Source organism: Protopterus annectens, chromosome 16.part0, assembly GCF_019279795.1.
Source record: "Protopterus annectens isolate FY-2018-M chromosome 16.part0, PAN1.0, whole genome shotgun sequence".
Taxonomy (NCBI): Eukaryota; Metazoa; Chordata; order Ceratodontiformes; family Protopteridae; genus Protopterus; species Protopterus annectens.
Genome location: NC_056750.1, coordinates 253,447,791 through 253,462,675, shown reverse-complemented (window position 1 = coordinate 253,462,675; position 14,885 = coordinate 253,447,791). Strand labels below are relative to the sequence as shown.

Sequence of the window (14,885 nt, the reverse complement as noted above, 5' to 3'; positions counted from 1 at the left end):
TTCCACACCATACTCTGTTTAAGTAGCGCGGGGGGGGGGCAGGAGGGCAGAATTTCGATGATTTACTGTTTCGATCACTAAAGTTCGATCTTTAGTGTTTCGAAACATTAAATCTTCGAGATTCTAATACAGACCTGTATAAACACTTTAGCCATGCTCCTTAACTTTGTTACTCAAGAATTCAGGGCAACACCAACAATAATGGGAAAACAGAGTCCCGAAATCAAGGACAGTATTATTTTAACTCAAACAGTTAATAGACTTTGCATTAAAATGCATGTTCTGAATAGTTAAGCATGAAAGTCTAATATCTGGTATTATTCTTGACTAAAATCTTCAGTAGTTCACCAAAAAATCAAAAATGTTAAAAGGGCAAGACCAAAACCAAAAGGGTTCTGCAAAATCAGGAGCATTTGAAAGGCATGCCCTTATTCAGCCTACTGCTAACTGCTATTCTGTGAAGGCATTACGGTCCAGAACAGACTGTAGGCGTTCTTAAATCAACTATATGATGGAACTTTGACTGCAAAACCACAAATCAAACAATTTAGAACTCTCAACTGTTCGCACCAAGCTGTATAATCCTTTAAACTGTACTAGACTGCAGTTTTTATACAGAGTAAAAATACCAGGAAACAGTTTCCCTGCTCTGTACAGATGCTGACAGACAGATGTGGAATCACCCGTGTGCATTTTATAAATTTTATCTAAAAGGACATTTCTGTAAAATAATCAGACTTGCTGACTGCTGGAGACTGTTTAGGATACTGTCTATTAGCCAGTAAAATGTCAACAGTAAAAAATGATTAAGTGCCATTCTACATCAGGAACCGTCATTCTCTCTTTCTTTTCCAGTAGAGGCGTCATTATCAGCACATCAGCTATTTTTTTCATGCAATGTAATACTTGCATAGCAGCTATTCTGATGGACACTAAAAACTGGGAAAAATTTTTGTAATAAGAATCATGACAGGAATGAAAGCTGATCTGCTTCATTCAAAAGTCTTCCCTTTAACACAGCAGTCTGGACAATGAGTGTTTTTTTCCCTACCTTTTGAACCTTCCCAGGTACTGTAAAGGTTCACTTCTGTGTTGCATCTAGAGACAGACACTGATCTACAGAAAATACTAGACCAAGTCCCTACTGTTTCAATGCAGACAAACTAAAATGCTCCCTTGGAAGTATTTACAGAAAACTATTCAAGTCAGAGGCTCAGATCACCAAGGTCAATCAGGATTGTGAGTGGTAATTACCTGAACTTGAATTACCTTCTTCACAATTTTCAGGTCGTCTTCAGCTTGCCTTGAGAAGTTCCCCTTTTTGCCCTTTACTATCTTACCAGTTTTCTGTTATCAGATTTCTTGATTTGGCAAATTTAAGAATTTTTTTTGTGTGAAAAATTCACTAGTCTACAATAAGTATGGTGCTTTGAAGATTTTTAAGTGAAGAATGGTAAAAGAATGTTGGGTACTATGCAGAAAAAAATATTGTAGCAGTAAAGTGGAATGTGAATCACTCAAAGGCAAGAACAAAGACAGCACCTACCAATGCCAACTTTATAGGGCAGCCTTGCATGCCAGCCAAAGGGCGAAGATATGCTGGTACAAAACCAACACTGGTCTTCAAAGAGACCAAGGTGCTGGTGGAATATATGGCTCAGTATGAAAACAGATAAGGTAGACAAAATCCAGTATTATCTGACACAGTGACTGGCCCAAAAGAATGCAATCTCAGAAAACCTCAGTCAATGCTTTTACTTTTTGCATGCACTTATCCTGGCCCCCACGCCAACCACCCTTAATCACCCCCAAACCTACTCCACTTATTCCATATCACTGGACTGGAAGCAATCCATGCTGAAGCTGACTTACAGGTAGCCAAGAAGGAATGTGTCTATTGGGCTCTAACCCTGCCCTTGGTGGCTGAAGTGGACACCCATGTTAATTTGAGGGCAATCTGTGCCCTCTTTTTTTTGTGCAACTGCCCACTCACACTTTAAGACTGCCTACATCGCTGGCTGCTTGTAATTCATCCCACCTTTTGTGCCAATGGCTGTGCACAAACTTCCACTAGCATGGGAGCAGGTCAACTGGAACAGGACTAACACCCCCCCCCCCCACACCACACACATTCAACCTTTCCTGCCTAGCTCTTCCAGCAGTCAAAGCCACTACTCTAACATGGGTCCCCTGTGACAGCCAAAACGTTATTCCTCTGCATAAGAGCTAGACTTTCAGATGATCTTAAGAGACAAATTCCCTCCCTTTTTAAAGGAAGGCCATCTAGAAGAGAGCTGAGAGAGGATTACACTGTTAAACTTGCTTGCCCCAGAGACGAGAAATTTTGATTATCTACTTCTCCCACCCAATAGGACTCAGAGGTGCATTCCCTTCAACACACTTTAGCAGAAGATAGCCTGTGGTCTCCAACCACCAAGGGCACAAAAGAAAGGAAGGGCAAATTACATGCAGTGGAGACACAGCAAGCGAGCTCAAGGAGAGGTACATGGTACTAGTACAGGACAGACCTGTGCAGTGGAGCCTTGTACTACCATCAAACTATTCCATAACAGTGTGATCCTGTATCTAATTAATTATGCCTTAGAAGACATCAAAAAGCATGCACAAGTACACCACCATGGGAATATCTACAGGGCTACTCAGAGTGGTAGGATTATGCAAGCAAGAGCCATCTCAACTCTCAAACATGAATCAAGACCAGAGAGGGAATGCATGAGGAGAAAGTTCTTCCAAACCAGCTACAACCCCAGAATACCTGCCGGGGAACTAAAATGTCCACTGCATGTCATCACACCAGTCAACATATACTCTTATAAAGGAAGTACAGCAATTGAAGAATACACTCCCAAGACTGGCAGCACGGACAGCCTCTTCTGTCCTCTCTACGGTTTCTTGCCCATCGTTTGACATCAAATCATTTTGCTAGCAGAAGGAATGCTCACAGCCAAAGTGGCGAAGACCTGCAAAATGTCAGATTGAAATACCTGGCCTCCTGCTCCCGTCCCTTAGTGGACTTCTAGCATGCCCTGCTCTTGTTACTCTACAATGCTGCCATCTTGGGCATGTTGATACATCAACATTTTTAAGCTTTTTTTTGCCTGGCAGTTAGGTTGAACCTCTGGCATTTTCAGCATGCCTGTGGCCTGCACTCCCTCCCTAAGCAGTAAAGAAAGTTGCCATATGCCCTTGCTGCTGAACGGAAAAATACTATATTTTTGTTTTTTTTTTCAGCATGGAATACAGAAACTTAACATACTATGATCAAAATCTGAACTTTGCTACTTGGCAGTTACTAAGTGCTTTGCCAGGTGCACCAGGTGTAATACCATGACAGGTATTAGGAGGAACACAGCAGCTAAAGAATGAAAGAACTGCTCCAAAGGAAGGATTCATAAGATGTTTCTAGCCATTACTCACAGGAGAGGACCATTCGAAGGTTTAGCATTATCAAAGCTTAACTACTGACTTTCGCTACAAGCTGCGCTTCACTCAAGTCACAATGAGAGGTCAGAAAGCCAAGTAACAAGTGTCCAAGTGACAAAGTACTCAAACCCAGTGAAGATCCCACATATTATGCATTTACTATCCTTCCTGTGGGACCTAGATAAACAGTGTATTCAGTTTGGGTGACTGTCACTCAATCAATGGCACTTTTATCAAGATTCATCTCTGTTGTGCAACTTCAGAATAGATTTAAGTTCGATGTTGTTCAGGTGTCTACCTACATGGCAGGTGCAGGAGGCTTAACCTCCAAGGAAAAAAGTTTACCTCTGTTTCAGTGAAAGCTGTTTATGTTCAATCATTTGGCACTCAAAACTGCTGTTAATCGATCATGCATCCTTCAGTTTCATAAACAAAACACCACACACCTGAATTCTGTGGAGCAGGACACAGCATCGTCGTTTTAAGCAGCGTGACTTCAAACAGTACAATTTCCATTCCCTCGGTTTCAGAAGCTTCATCAGTGTGGGGATATGTCCCTTGTAGAGTGGAATATAACATGGTCGGACACCCTCAGGCTTCATGTGCTCCGTCAGTGTAGGAATGAAGGTATTGAATTTTGTTCTCTGGTAGTGTTTCAGGGTCACCTACAAAGAAAGACAGAAAAGAACTGGCTAACACCAAATGAGAAATTAGTTTGAGATTTGGAGACTTGTACACTGCATCTTTGAAATGTTAAACAATTCTATTACTCTAATCTTCCCCGAGGTATTAACATAGGAAATAGGACACTTGTGTTCCAAACTGCTCAGACTTGCTCTAATCCAGCTTGTTGAACTCAAGGCTAATCAATTGACAACTTTTAGTCAATTACTCTCCTGCATGGAGCTTTGTCAACACAGTGCTAAAGTCTGAAAAAATCCCACCTAGAGAGCTTCCTCTATCCATTTATGCCATTTACACAATTACAAAAATACAACCAGGTTAACCAGCATGGTCCATACCACAGCTTATCTGACAGCAAGCTGAGAATAAATTACTTTTCCCCAAGTAGGACATGAGGCCTACTGATCTGTAGTTCTTCGAATCCTCTGAATCTCCTCTATATAAAAACACCAGTAATTCCCTCTTCCCCTCCAGAAGGCATTACCTAGTTACCAGGGACAGACTATACCCACCCCAGTTACTGGAACGCCCACTACCCCCAAAAGTGGCCTCAACACTCAAGGCAGCAATTCATCGTGGTCTCTGGACCTTATTCTCACATGTATCTTCTCATCCCACAAAAGCCTTGTTGAAAGCTTGGAATCCTACCCTCTTTGCTCTTCAGCAAATAAGACAACAGTTATGATGAGTGCTTTTCGGGGGGGGTTGACTCTAGCTGTGTGAAAAACGACAACATAAGATGCTTGAGTAAGATCGCTCTGCTGTGCTAGTATTCATTACATATGGGAGTTACCTCCCCACCCCTGAACAGACTCTCACAGCTTTACAGAAATCTGTCCCAGGTCAAGCTGGTTCTCCTCAACTCTGATTTTCAGTTCTTTGTCTGCTACTGAATACATAGCAGATATACAAAGTAGAAAATCACTTTCTCCAGTAAAATACAATAAAAACGTCAGCTAGAGCCTGTGCAAACTTGCATCAAGACAAAGAAGAACTCCTCACAAATGCTAACCGCCTCTGGAACTGATAATTGCAAGGAGGAGGAAAGGCTACTTGAAATCAAAGGACTGGGAGAAATAAGTGATAACAGTAGCTGTTTGAAGGATCACTGCTCACAAGTTCATAGGCAAGTAACAGGCTAGCTGCCCTTGTGGGTCATTTTAAGCAAAGCCAATATACCACCTTTCAGAGGCGAGAATCAAACCCTGAACTTTTGTCATTGAGGTAAACACCTTAATCATTATATTACCCTCCAATACTGCAACAGCCTTAACTATATGCGTTATATCTTGCATAGGAAATAACAGCCATCCAGATTCCAAAGCTTCATGGCACCTTCCACACACCAGTCGGCTCAAGCTGAGCTGACTAAAAAGAAAAGTTTGGCCTCCAAGCCCTTCAGAACTTTCATGCCAACAGAGAGAGGGAGGCTGAACCCTGAAAGTACAAAGCTAGGAACAAAAAGTAAATGTTCACATCCTGCAATAAACACAACAAAAAACAAGAATAGAGAAAGGGAGCAGCTACTACAGAGTGATCATTTGAACATCTACTCAAAGTAAGTTGACTTACACAACAGTACTATGTTAAAGCATTGCTGCAGTAACCTTATGTATTTGGGTAGATTACACTAGCATACATTTGGAAGGTGGAAAAAGAAAGGTCCATGACACCATGGAGAATAGTCCTAGCAAAGCTTGATCTAGACCTACAGAAGAAATCATGCTTATACCACTTTGTAACAGTATGGACGCAGAATTAAGTTGCTGCTTCCAAAATACTTCAGAATCCAACCCCTTCCAAAAAGTCATATATGAAGCGAAGGCCCTGGTAGAGTGAGCATTGACCCAGGCTGGAATAGTTTGTTGTAGTGAGTATAACAAAAGGTAATAGCATTAGACAACCATTTGAAAATAGTCTGTTTTGACACAAATTGTCCCTTCTAATCTTCACAAGAAATGAATGCTTGATCCATAGATCTGAAAACTACAGTTGTGTACACTTACCATAAATGTAGATGTTAGAGTGTATTCACTGTTGCAGCCATCACATTTGGGTTATCTGCCTGCAGGTAGCCCTCAGCCAGCCTGAATACCAGAGTTTTCGTATTTTTGCGTCGGATGCTGTCGCCTCTGCCATGACGTGAGGTGTATAAAACATGCAGCAGACGCCATTACATCAGTTTTTCTTGCCCCAGATGTCAGGTGCCCCCACAATAGGAAGCAATTATATGGTATGGTATATGCCCCCATCAAAAAGCAAATACACATGAAAAATTATACACACACATATATATATATATATATATATATATATATATATACACACACACACACACACACACACACACACCAAACAAGAAAGGTAGAGCCAAGAAAAGTCAGGAGGCTGGAGGGAGGGTAAGCAGTACTGCAACAGCGAATACACTTGAAAATCTACATTTATGGTAAGTGTACACAATTGTACTATGTTCGTGTTTCACTGTTGCAGTCATCACACTTGGGTTGATTCCCAAAACTAAGGGAGGAAGTAGTCAAAAAGCATTAGGGCCACCTATTAAGCCCTGCAAGACTGCTGTAGCAAATCCAGCTCTGGATTTAGAAAAGATGGGCAAGGTGGTAATGCTTGGTGAAGGTATGCACAGAGGTCCAGGTAGTAGCTTCCAGGATGTCCCTGGTAGGAGACTCCTCTGAGTAATGCCATATAGGTAGATGCAGCCCTGTTGGAATCTGATTTTATCCCCTGGGGGTAGGTTTTTCCATGGTGCTTGTAGGAGAAATGAATGCAATGGGCTAGCGATTTGGAAATGGTTTGCTTTGAAATGGTCTTCCCCTCTGCCCCTGCTGCAAAGCTAACTAGCAGCTGGTCAGATTTTCTGAGAGGCTTAGTCCTGTCCAAATAAAATCTAAGTTGTCTGTGCATGTCCAGTGTGTGCAATATCAGTTTCCCTTTGTTTTGTGGATTAGGGACAACAGAAGGCAAATTAATGGACTGGTTTAGGGCCACACTAGACACCACCTTGGACATAAATGAAGGATTAGTCCTGAGGGAAACCCTGTCCGCATGGAAGATAATGAAGGGTTCCACTGCCATGAGGGCCTGTAATTCAGACACTCTTCTTGCTGAAGTGATGGCGAGAAGAAAAGCTGTTTTCCAAGAAAGGAACTTCAACTCTGCTGTTGCAGCTGGCTCAAAAGGGGGAGGGGGTTGGCAGTGAGATTCTCCAATACAAAGTTAAGGTCCGAGGCTGGAGTGGGAGCTCTCCCGGGGGGGGGGGGTCTTAAATTTTTGGCCCTTCTAAGGAATTGTTTTACCAAGGGGTAAGAGAAGAGGAGTGGCACAGTATTATAATGTGCTGAAATGGCAGAGGCATGAATCTTAATTGACAAGAAGGCTAGGCCCTTGTACAACATTTCTAAGTACTCTAGAATATGAGGTAAGCTGGGCACCATTATGGCCATCCCCTGAGCCTGGCTCCAAGAGCAGTATCTTTTCCACTTTTCAACATAGGATTTTCTGGTACTAGGCCTCCTTGCCACCAGAATGATATTCCGCACCTGCTTACTGAGGGTTGTTAAGAGGAGAGTTCATGGAATTAGCCAGGCTGCAAGGTTCAGGATTTGAAGCAGAGGGTACAGAATCTGGCCCGCCTGCTGGGACAGCAGGGAAGGGGTCTGAGGCAGGTGCCATGGTTGTAGCAGTGTCAGACTGCCAGGAGGGGGTACCAGTGCTGGCTTGGCCAGTCGGGTGCAATCAGTACTGTTCTTGGCTTGTCCTGTTTGATCTTTAGTAAAAACTTCAAGAGGAGTGGCAGAGGGGGAAAGGCATAAACAGAAAGGCTTTCCCAAGCAAAGGACAGGGTTATCCACTTTCTAAGCTTGACTGTGGGGAGTTCTGGTGCAGAATTTGTTCAACTGGCAGTTCTGAGGGGAGGCAAACGGGTCTACCTCTGGGTTCTCCCATTTGTTCATAGGTTGATACTAGGCTATCAGCCCTAGGGCCTATACAAGCCTAGCCATAACAATTCCCTGGCTATTACTTCCCTGGTCAGTCTAACAGGGTGACTGACGTGATCCCTGGGGTGAATTTCCTATCTCCCATCCAATCGCCAAGGTTCTTTTTGAAGAGAGCAAAAGAGGCGCTCAGCTTGACATGTATGGGGAGTCTCTGGGTCAGGAACCTATCCCTCCAGCATGTTTTGTTCATTGTGATGACCAGGTTTAGATCCCTGGAGCGTGTGGCTCTGAGGGATTGGGATTTCTTTAAATGTTGCATGTCCAACAGCTTTGGGGTTTGACATGGCCTTGTATGTTAAGCAGAGTTCGCCTCTGAGCAGGCGATATGCGGCAGTACAGCTGGAGTGTTTTTTTTTTTTTTTTTTTAGACGGTCAGCACAGGGCATCTCCTTTAAGCTTGTGATTCTTTTAGTGAGGTATTTCTGTGGCCTTTCCAGTTGTTGCAGATGTCTTGTAAGATGCATATCAAATGGGGCATTTTACTCTATAATGGGTCTAATGAGGGATGAGTACAGTGGGACAATGACCTCCTTTTTTCTGGATGAAAAGCCCTTAATGATGAGATGTGCCACACAAAGATTTCCTGACTGTTGTGGCAATGTGGTTACCGAAGGTGAGACTACTGTCCACTTGTGTCCCCAAGTCCCTTATCTCACCTTCGGTGTTTAGTGTACTGCCACTTATGTGGTAATTCATGGGTACATGTTTTTTCCCAAAGGGGATAACTATGCATTTCTTGGCATTGAGCTTGAGCCCATGGCTCCGACACCAAACATCTGTTTCTGTAAGACCCTTTTGTAGAATATCCACATCATTTGGGGATTCAATAATGGCTCCCAGGTTGCAGTCATCTGCGAACTTTGTTAGCCAGAGTCCCTTAGTGCTGGCCTGTACTTCAGAGAAGTAGATGCCAAACAAAAGCAGTCCCAGGACTGAACCCTGAGGTACTCCACTTGTCTGGAGCTGGATTTTGAGTCGGCTACTTTTACAGTGTGGGCTCAGTCAATAAGCCAGTTGGCAACCCAGCAAGTGACAGGGATTAATGCCCAGCTTAGTAAGTTTATCTATGATTCTCGAGTGGGGGATGGTGTTCCTCTAGAGGTTGAATATCTTTGGTTCCAGTTTCCATTCGTGTGGGTCCATGAGATTTCTGCTTAAGTCGTCTGCCAGTGAATTTAGTTTGCCTGGCAGGAATTGAGCTTGTAGGTGCACTTGGTAGCTCAAGGCTGTGCTCCACAGAGCCATGGCTAGTCTGCAGAGAGGGTAGGAGTAGGTTCCCCCCTGCTTGTTTATGCAACACAACTGTGGTGTTGTCGGTCTTTACCAATAGTTGTCCTGGGAGAATAAGGTCTTTGAAGGCTGTCAGTGCATTCTGTACAGCTAACATTTCCTTTTGGTTGATATGCAGGTGCATTTGTCTCTGGTTCCATTTGCCCTGAATGCACTGCCTTGCCATGTGAGCCCCCCATGCATAATCTGATGAGTCTGTTAGGGTTTGGGTGGCAGGGGGTAGAGTAAAAGGGAGTCCCTTGCTGTGGTAGCAGGCCTCTGCCCACCAAAGGAACTCTGTTCTCAGACAAGGAATGATAGGAATCATTGCTTCCAGGTCCTGAGAATGCTGACACCATAAACTTTTTAGATACCATTGGAGTTTCATTATATGCAGTCTTGCATATGGAATTAGCAGAATGCAAGAGGCCACGAACAGCAGGGCTTGCAGTATTTTCCATGCAGATAGCTGGGTTTTTGTGACCAATAGTTTGAAGTAGGTTGTCAAACTTGTTTCTCTGGAGTGAGGAATGCCATCTGAGAAGTTGTGTTCAAGCTTGCTCCCAGGAATACAATCTGTTGGCAGGGTACTAGGAGAGATTTATTTTTGCTGATGGTGTACCCCAGTGAGGATAGAAGTTTCTTTACAAATGCCAGGTGCTGTAACAGCAAGTTCTGGCTTTCTGCCTGAATCAGACAATCGTCCAGGTATGGGTAAATTTTAATATTTCTCTGCCTGCAAAATGCAATGGCTGGAGCTAGACACTTTGTGAACATCCTAGGTGCAGCAGATAAGCCAAAGGGAAGTGCATAGAACTGAAAGTGCATGGAGCCTGCCCTGAAACGTAGGTCTTGTCTGCAGGATTCTCTTACTGGGATGTGCAGGTAAGCTTCCTTTATGTCTAGGGTTGCCAGCCAGGCATCATTGGCTAGCATAGAAGAAACTGTTGAAGAGTTAGCATTTTGAATTGTGGAACCACCAGAAAGGTGTTGAGAATGGAGGTGTCCAGGATAGGACGCCAGGAATTTTCTGGGTACCAGAAACAGTCTTGAATAAAAGCCTTGTCCCCTTAGTTCTGCTGGGACGGGTTGAACAGTCCCGATACTGAGAAGGGAGAGAACCTGCTGTTGGGCCTCCGCCCACTGATATGGGGGAGGTCTGGCTAACCATTTGGGGTTGGTAGTGTGTGGAAGTAGAATCTGTATCCATTTGTCTTGGGTAATGAGTTCCCAGTTTTTTGCATTCAGGGCACGCTTTCCTCCTAAGAGAGCAAGTAGCTGAGAGCAGGGCTTGGAAGGGTTAAAGTTAAGTCATTGTGCCATTTTTCCATAAGGGGGTGGCTTACTACTCCCTGCTTTTGAAGTGGGAGCCCCCCACTGCTTAGATCTGTGCGTAGCCTGAGACTGAAGTCTTGGTGGTCTGCTGTTTCTAGGTTTGGACTGAAGGCCTGGAAGGGACTGGAAAGGACCAGTTCTTTGAAGGCCAATGCCTACTGAATCTGGGAAGCTGTACTTGTAGAAAATCTTTAACAGTTTGCATAGATTTAGCTTTTTCCTTGATTTTTTGATTTACTTGATTGTAAAGTTTAACCTCTCAACAAGACCATTAGACTGGGGATGGTAGGGGGTGGTCTTCAAGTGCTTCACCCCACAGTACTTCTACAAACAAGCCAGCAGGTCTGACATGAAATTGGCACCTCAGTCAGTATTTCTTTTGGGAAACCTGCCCTGCTGAAAATCTCTAACAAAGCATTTGCCACCTTTTCTGCCTCAATGGTATCTTGTAGCATAATCTACTACCACTAGGATATACTTTTTCCCTGTGGAACTTAGGGTAGTCAGAGGCCCCACAAAATCCATAGCGACCCTCTGAAATGGCTCCTCAATCACAGGCAAAGACATTAAAGGAGCTCTCACCTTGTCTCTCTCTCTGCCTCGCCTACCTTTTGACACTGCTCACAGGCCTGCAGTACCCTGTTACATCTCTGGAAATTCCAGGCCAGTAGAAGTTTTGCACAATACGTCTCTTTGTACGTTTTATGCACATATGACCTGCAAGGGGAATATCGTTGGATATGGCTATATGCGCCATATGGCAGGCTCTAGGCACTACTAACTGCTGTACCCTCACACCTAGCCCTCCCGCAGGGATCCACTCTCTATACAGTAACCCTTTTTGTCCCAGTACACAGATTCCCCCTTCCCTTGAGGATCAGGTCACTCACTAGCTACCTCTCTCAGGCCTTGCAATGTAGTGTCTGAGAGCAGAGCTTGTCTTAACTCTCTCTTTGTAACCCTTCCCAGCTCCCCTTCCACAGGGAGAGCCTGGCATCCTCTGACAGTGGTGCCTCACTGTCAGCCTGGGTACTACTACTCACTTCTACCTTTGCAGTCACTCTGTCCAATGGAATATCAGTACCCACAAGCAGCTGTGGCTCACCTTCAGTCTCGCTGCTACAGAGTAGCTCCCTCCCTGAAGTAACCACCTCACCAGTCCTGGCTGCAAGTATGCAGTCTGTCTAGGTCTCCCCCAGGCTACCAGACCCACATGCTTGTCTCCTAGCCTGACTGAGTGCAACTATACAAGCACATGGTACTGCCTCATCCAAATCCTTCCCTATCAGGACATCTGCAGGATGGTAGTTTAGTACACTTGTCTAAAGACAACATACTATTGGCATTTTGTCTTCCCACTTCATAGGTAGGTACTAGATTACTGGCCTTAGGGCCTATACAAGTCTAGCCAAAAAGGTACCCTGGCTTTCGCCACCCAAGAACATTATTTTTCTGTGCCTCTGTACAGCAGAGCCACAGAGGTGACCACCAGGGTGAATTTCCCATTTCCCATCCAATCATCAAGATTTTTCTTGGAGTGCTAATGAACTTTGATATAGATAGGTAGTTTTTCCAGAGTATGGGAAGTCTCTGGGACAGGAATCTATCCCTCCAGCATGTTCTGTTTATTGTGGTGACAACGTTTAGGTCCCTAGAGCGTGTAGCTTGGAGGGATTGGTATTTCTTTAAGTGGAGCATGTCCAACAGCTCTGGGTTTGACATAGCTTTGTATGTTAGGCAGAGCTTGCCTCTGAGTAGGCGATATGCGATGGAGTAAAGCTTGAGTTTTGAGACTGGCTGCGTAGGGCATCTGTTTGAGGTCGGTAATCCTCTATTTCTGCAGTAGATGTATTTTTGTGGCCTTTCCAGTTGTTGTAGAGGTCTTGTAAGGTACATACCAAAAAGGGCGTTGTATTCTATAGTGGGTCTAATGAGTGATGAGTAGAGGGGAACAATGACCTCTTTTGTCCTGGATGAGAAACCTTTTGTGATGAGCTGTGCCACATAGAAGGATTTCCTGACTACTGTGGCGATGTGATTCTCAAAGGAGAGACTACTGTCCACCTGTGTCCCAAGGTCTCTTATCACACTGTTAAGTAGACTACCACCTATGTGGTAGCTCATGGGTACAGAGTTTTTAACAAAGGGGATGACAATGCACTTTCTGGCACTGAGCTGGAGGCCATGGCTTTGACACCAAGCATCTGTCTTTGTGAGGCCCTTTTGTAGGATGTCCACATAATTAGGAGTTTCGATTATAGCTCCTAGTTTGCAGTCATCTGCGAACTTCATTAGCCAAAGACCTTCTGTGTTAACCTGTACTTCAGGCAAGTAGATACCAAACAGAAGACCCAGGACTGAACCCTGTGGTACTCCACTTGTCACTGGTCTGAAGTCAGATTTGAAGTCTGCTACTTTCATAGTGTGGGTTCCATCAGTGAGCCAGTTGGCAACCCATATTGCGACATGGGGATTTACAGCTAGTTTAGTGAGGTTATAATTCCCAGAGTCAGGGATGGTGTCAAAAGCCTTGGCGAGATCTAGGATAGGCTGTGTGAACCACCTTACCCTCGTCTACGGCTTTGGTGACTGCTTCAAAGAAGTCTATTAGGTTTAGGAGACATGATCTGCCTTTTATAAACCTGAACTGGGTGGGGTCCAGAGTTTGGAGATTACCAATGGCTTTGCTTATAAGTTCCATGATGAAACCAGGCTCGTTAGGCTAATGGGGCGGTAGTTCGCTGGGTCCGTGGTGGCTCCCCCTTTGTGGAGTGGGATAATGGTCGCTGTAGAATGCAGCTTGGGATGTTGTCAGGTCCCATGGATGCTGTCTTCTTGGCTTTGGAGAGTGTGGTTTTTACCTGTGCAGCTGTGATTACAGAACTTTGCATTCTTCCGGTATAGAGATGGGCCCTTTAGGGGGTGAAAGGGGGGGGGGGTAAAGTTAGCACTGAACCTATCTGCCAGGATGTTGGCAGTATCAGTTGGTTCTGTATATTTATAGTGCCATTGTGCTGTAACTCAATGCAGATCTGAGTGTTGCCATTGAGATTCTTGACATAGATATAGAATGCTTTGTGGCCGTCTTTAGAATCAGTGGTGATTTTGTTTTTGTAACTAGCTTTGGAGGATTTTATGAGGGATCTCAGCTTCTTACTGAGGCTGACCAGGGAAGTTCCTCCAATCATGGGATTTTACTCTTGTAACAGTTTCTTTCTTCTGGTGTAGAGTTTGTTTATGGCAGGGGACCACCAGATTGGCCTTTTTTTGGAGGATAGCATCTTGGTTCTGTTAGGGATAGCACGATCCATGCACTTGTGTAAGTGCTTATAAAAGTGCATTTGTGTAGGATTCAGCAGTCATAACTACTGTTTATCTGTATGGGTGTCGTGAAGTGTGCCACTTGTCTTCAGTGTAAAGTTGGCTTTGGAAATTTTTTTTATGGTGGTTTCCCTAATGGGGGGTGGGGGCAAGATGTGGATCTCTAGGGTGATTAGCTTGTTCGGATCTGGCCAAGGAGGCATTGACCTCTGGTGTGGAACACCGGTTGCCCATGTTGGTAATGACCAGGTCTAGAATATTGCTGCCCCATGGTGGGAGTGTGGATAAGATGATCCAAGGCACTGGAATTTATGAATTCCAGAAAATGTTGAGCAAAAGGGTTGGTACACGAGTAGTTTTCCCAGTTAATGGTGGGGTAGTCGAAATCGCCCACTATGAAGGTGTTGGGTTGTACCCTAATATTTTCCAGTGTATCAAGAAATGAGGAGTGGGAATCCTGGGGCATGGTGGGGGATCTGTAGCAAGTTACAATTTGGACTGTGGTCTTGCCCAGAGTCAACTGCACTTGGATAATCTCAGATGCATTATGCTGAGCAACAAGCCTGGAGGCGTTGATATCCTTAATGAATATGGACATGCCTAGTGTTTCGGTCCAGGTTAGGTGGCCGAAAGGTGTGGTATGAATTATAGCCTGGTAATGCAGGGGTGCTCTTTGGAGCCTTGAACCAGGTCTCCTGTCACTGCACAGATGATTTTCTCCATTTTAAGGAGTGCCTCGAGTGAATGCATTTTGAGGTTTAGACTTCTAGCATTGAGTAGCATTACCCTCCGATTTTGCTTGCTTGTACCCATTAC

General features: G+C 44.4%; 1 protein-coding gene across 3 annotated transcripts in view; it reads right to left on the bottom strand.

Annotated features, from left to right (window-relative positions):
* The window catches only part of TINF2 (TERF1 interacting nuclear factor 2), a 767,662-nt gene that overhangs the window by 12,629 nt on the left and 740,148 nt on the right, over window positions 1-14,885 (bottom strand). For all 3 annotated transcript variants that reach the window (XM_044058404.1, XM_044058402.1, XM_044058403.1), the window contains one exon: window positions 3,891-4,109. In XM_044058404.1, the coding sequence (XP_043914339.1) occupies window positions 3,891-4,109 (219 nt within the window). The remainder of the gene's footprint in view (window positions 1-3,890; window positions 4,110-14,885) is intronic.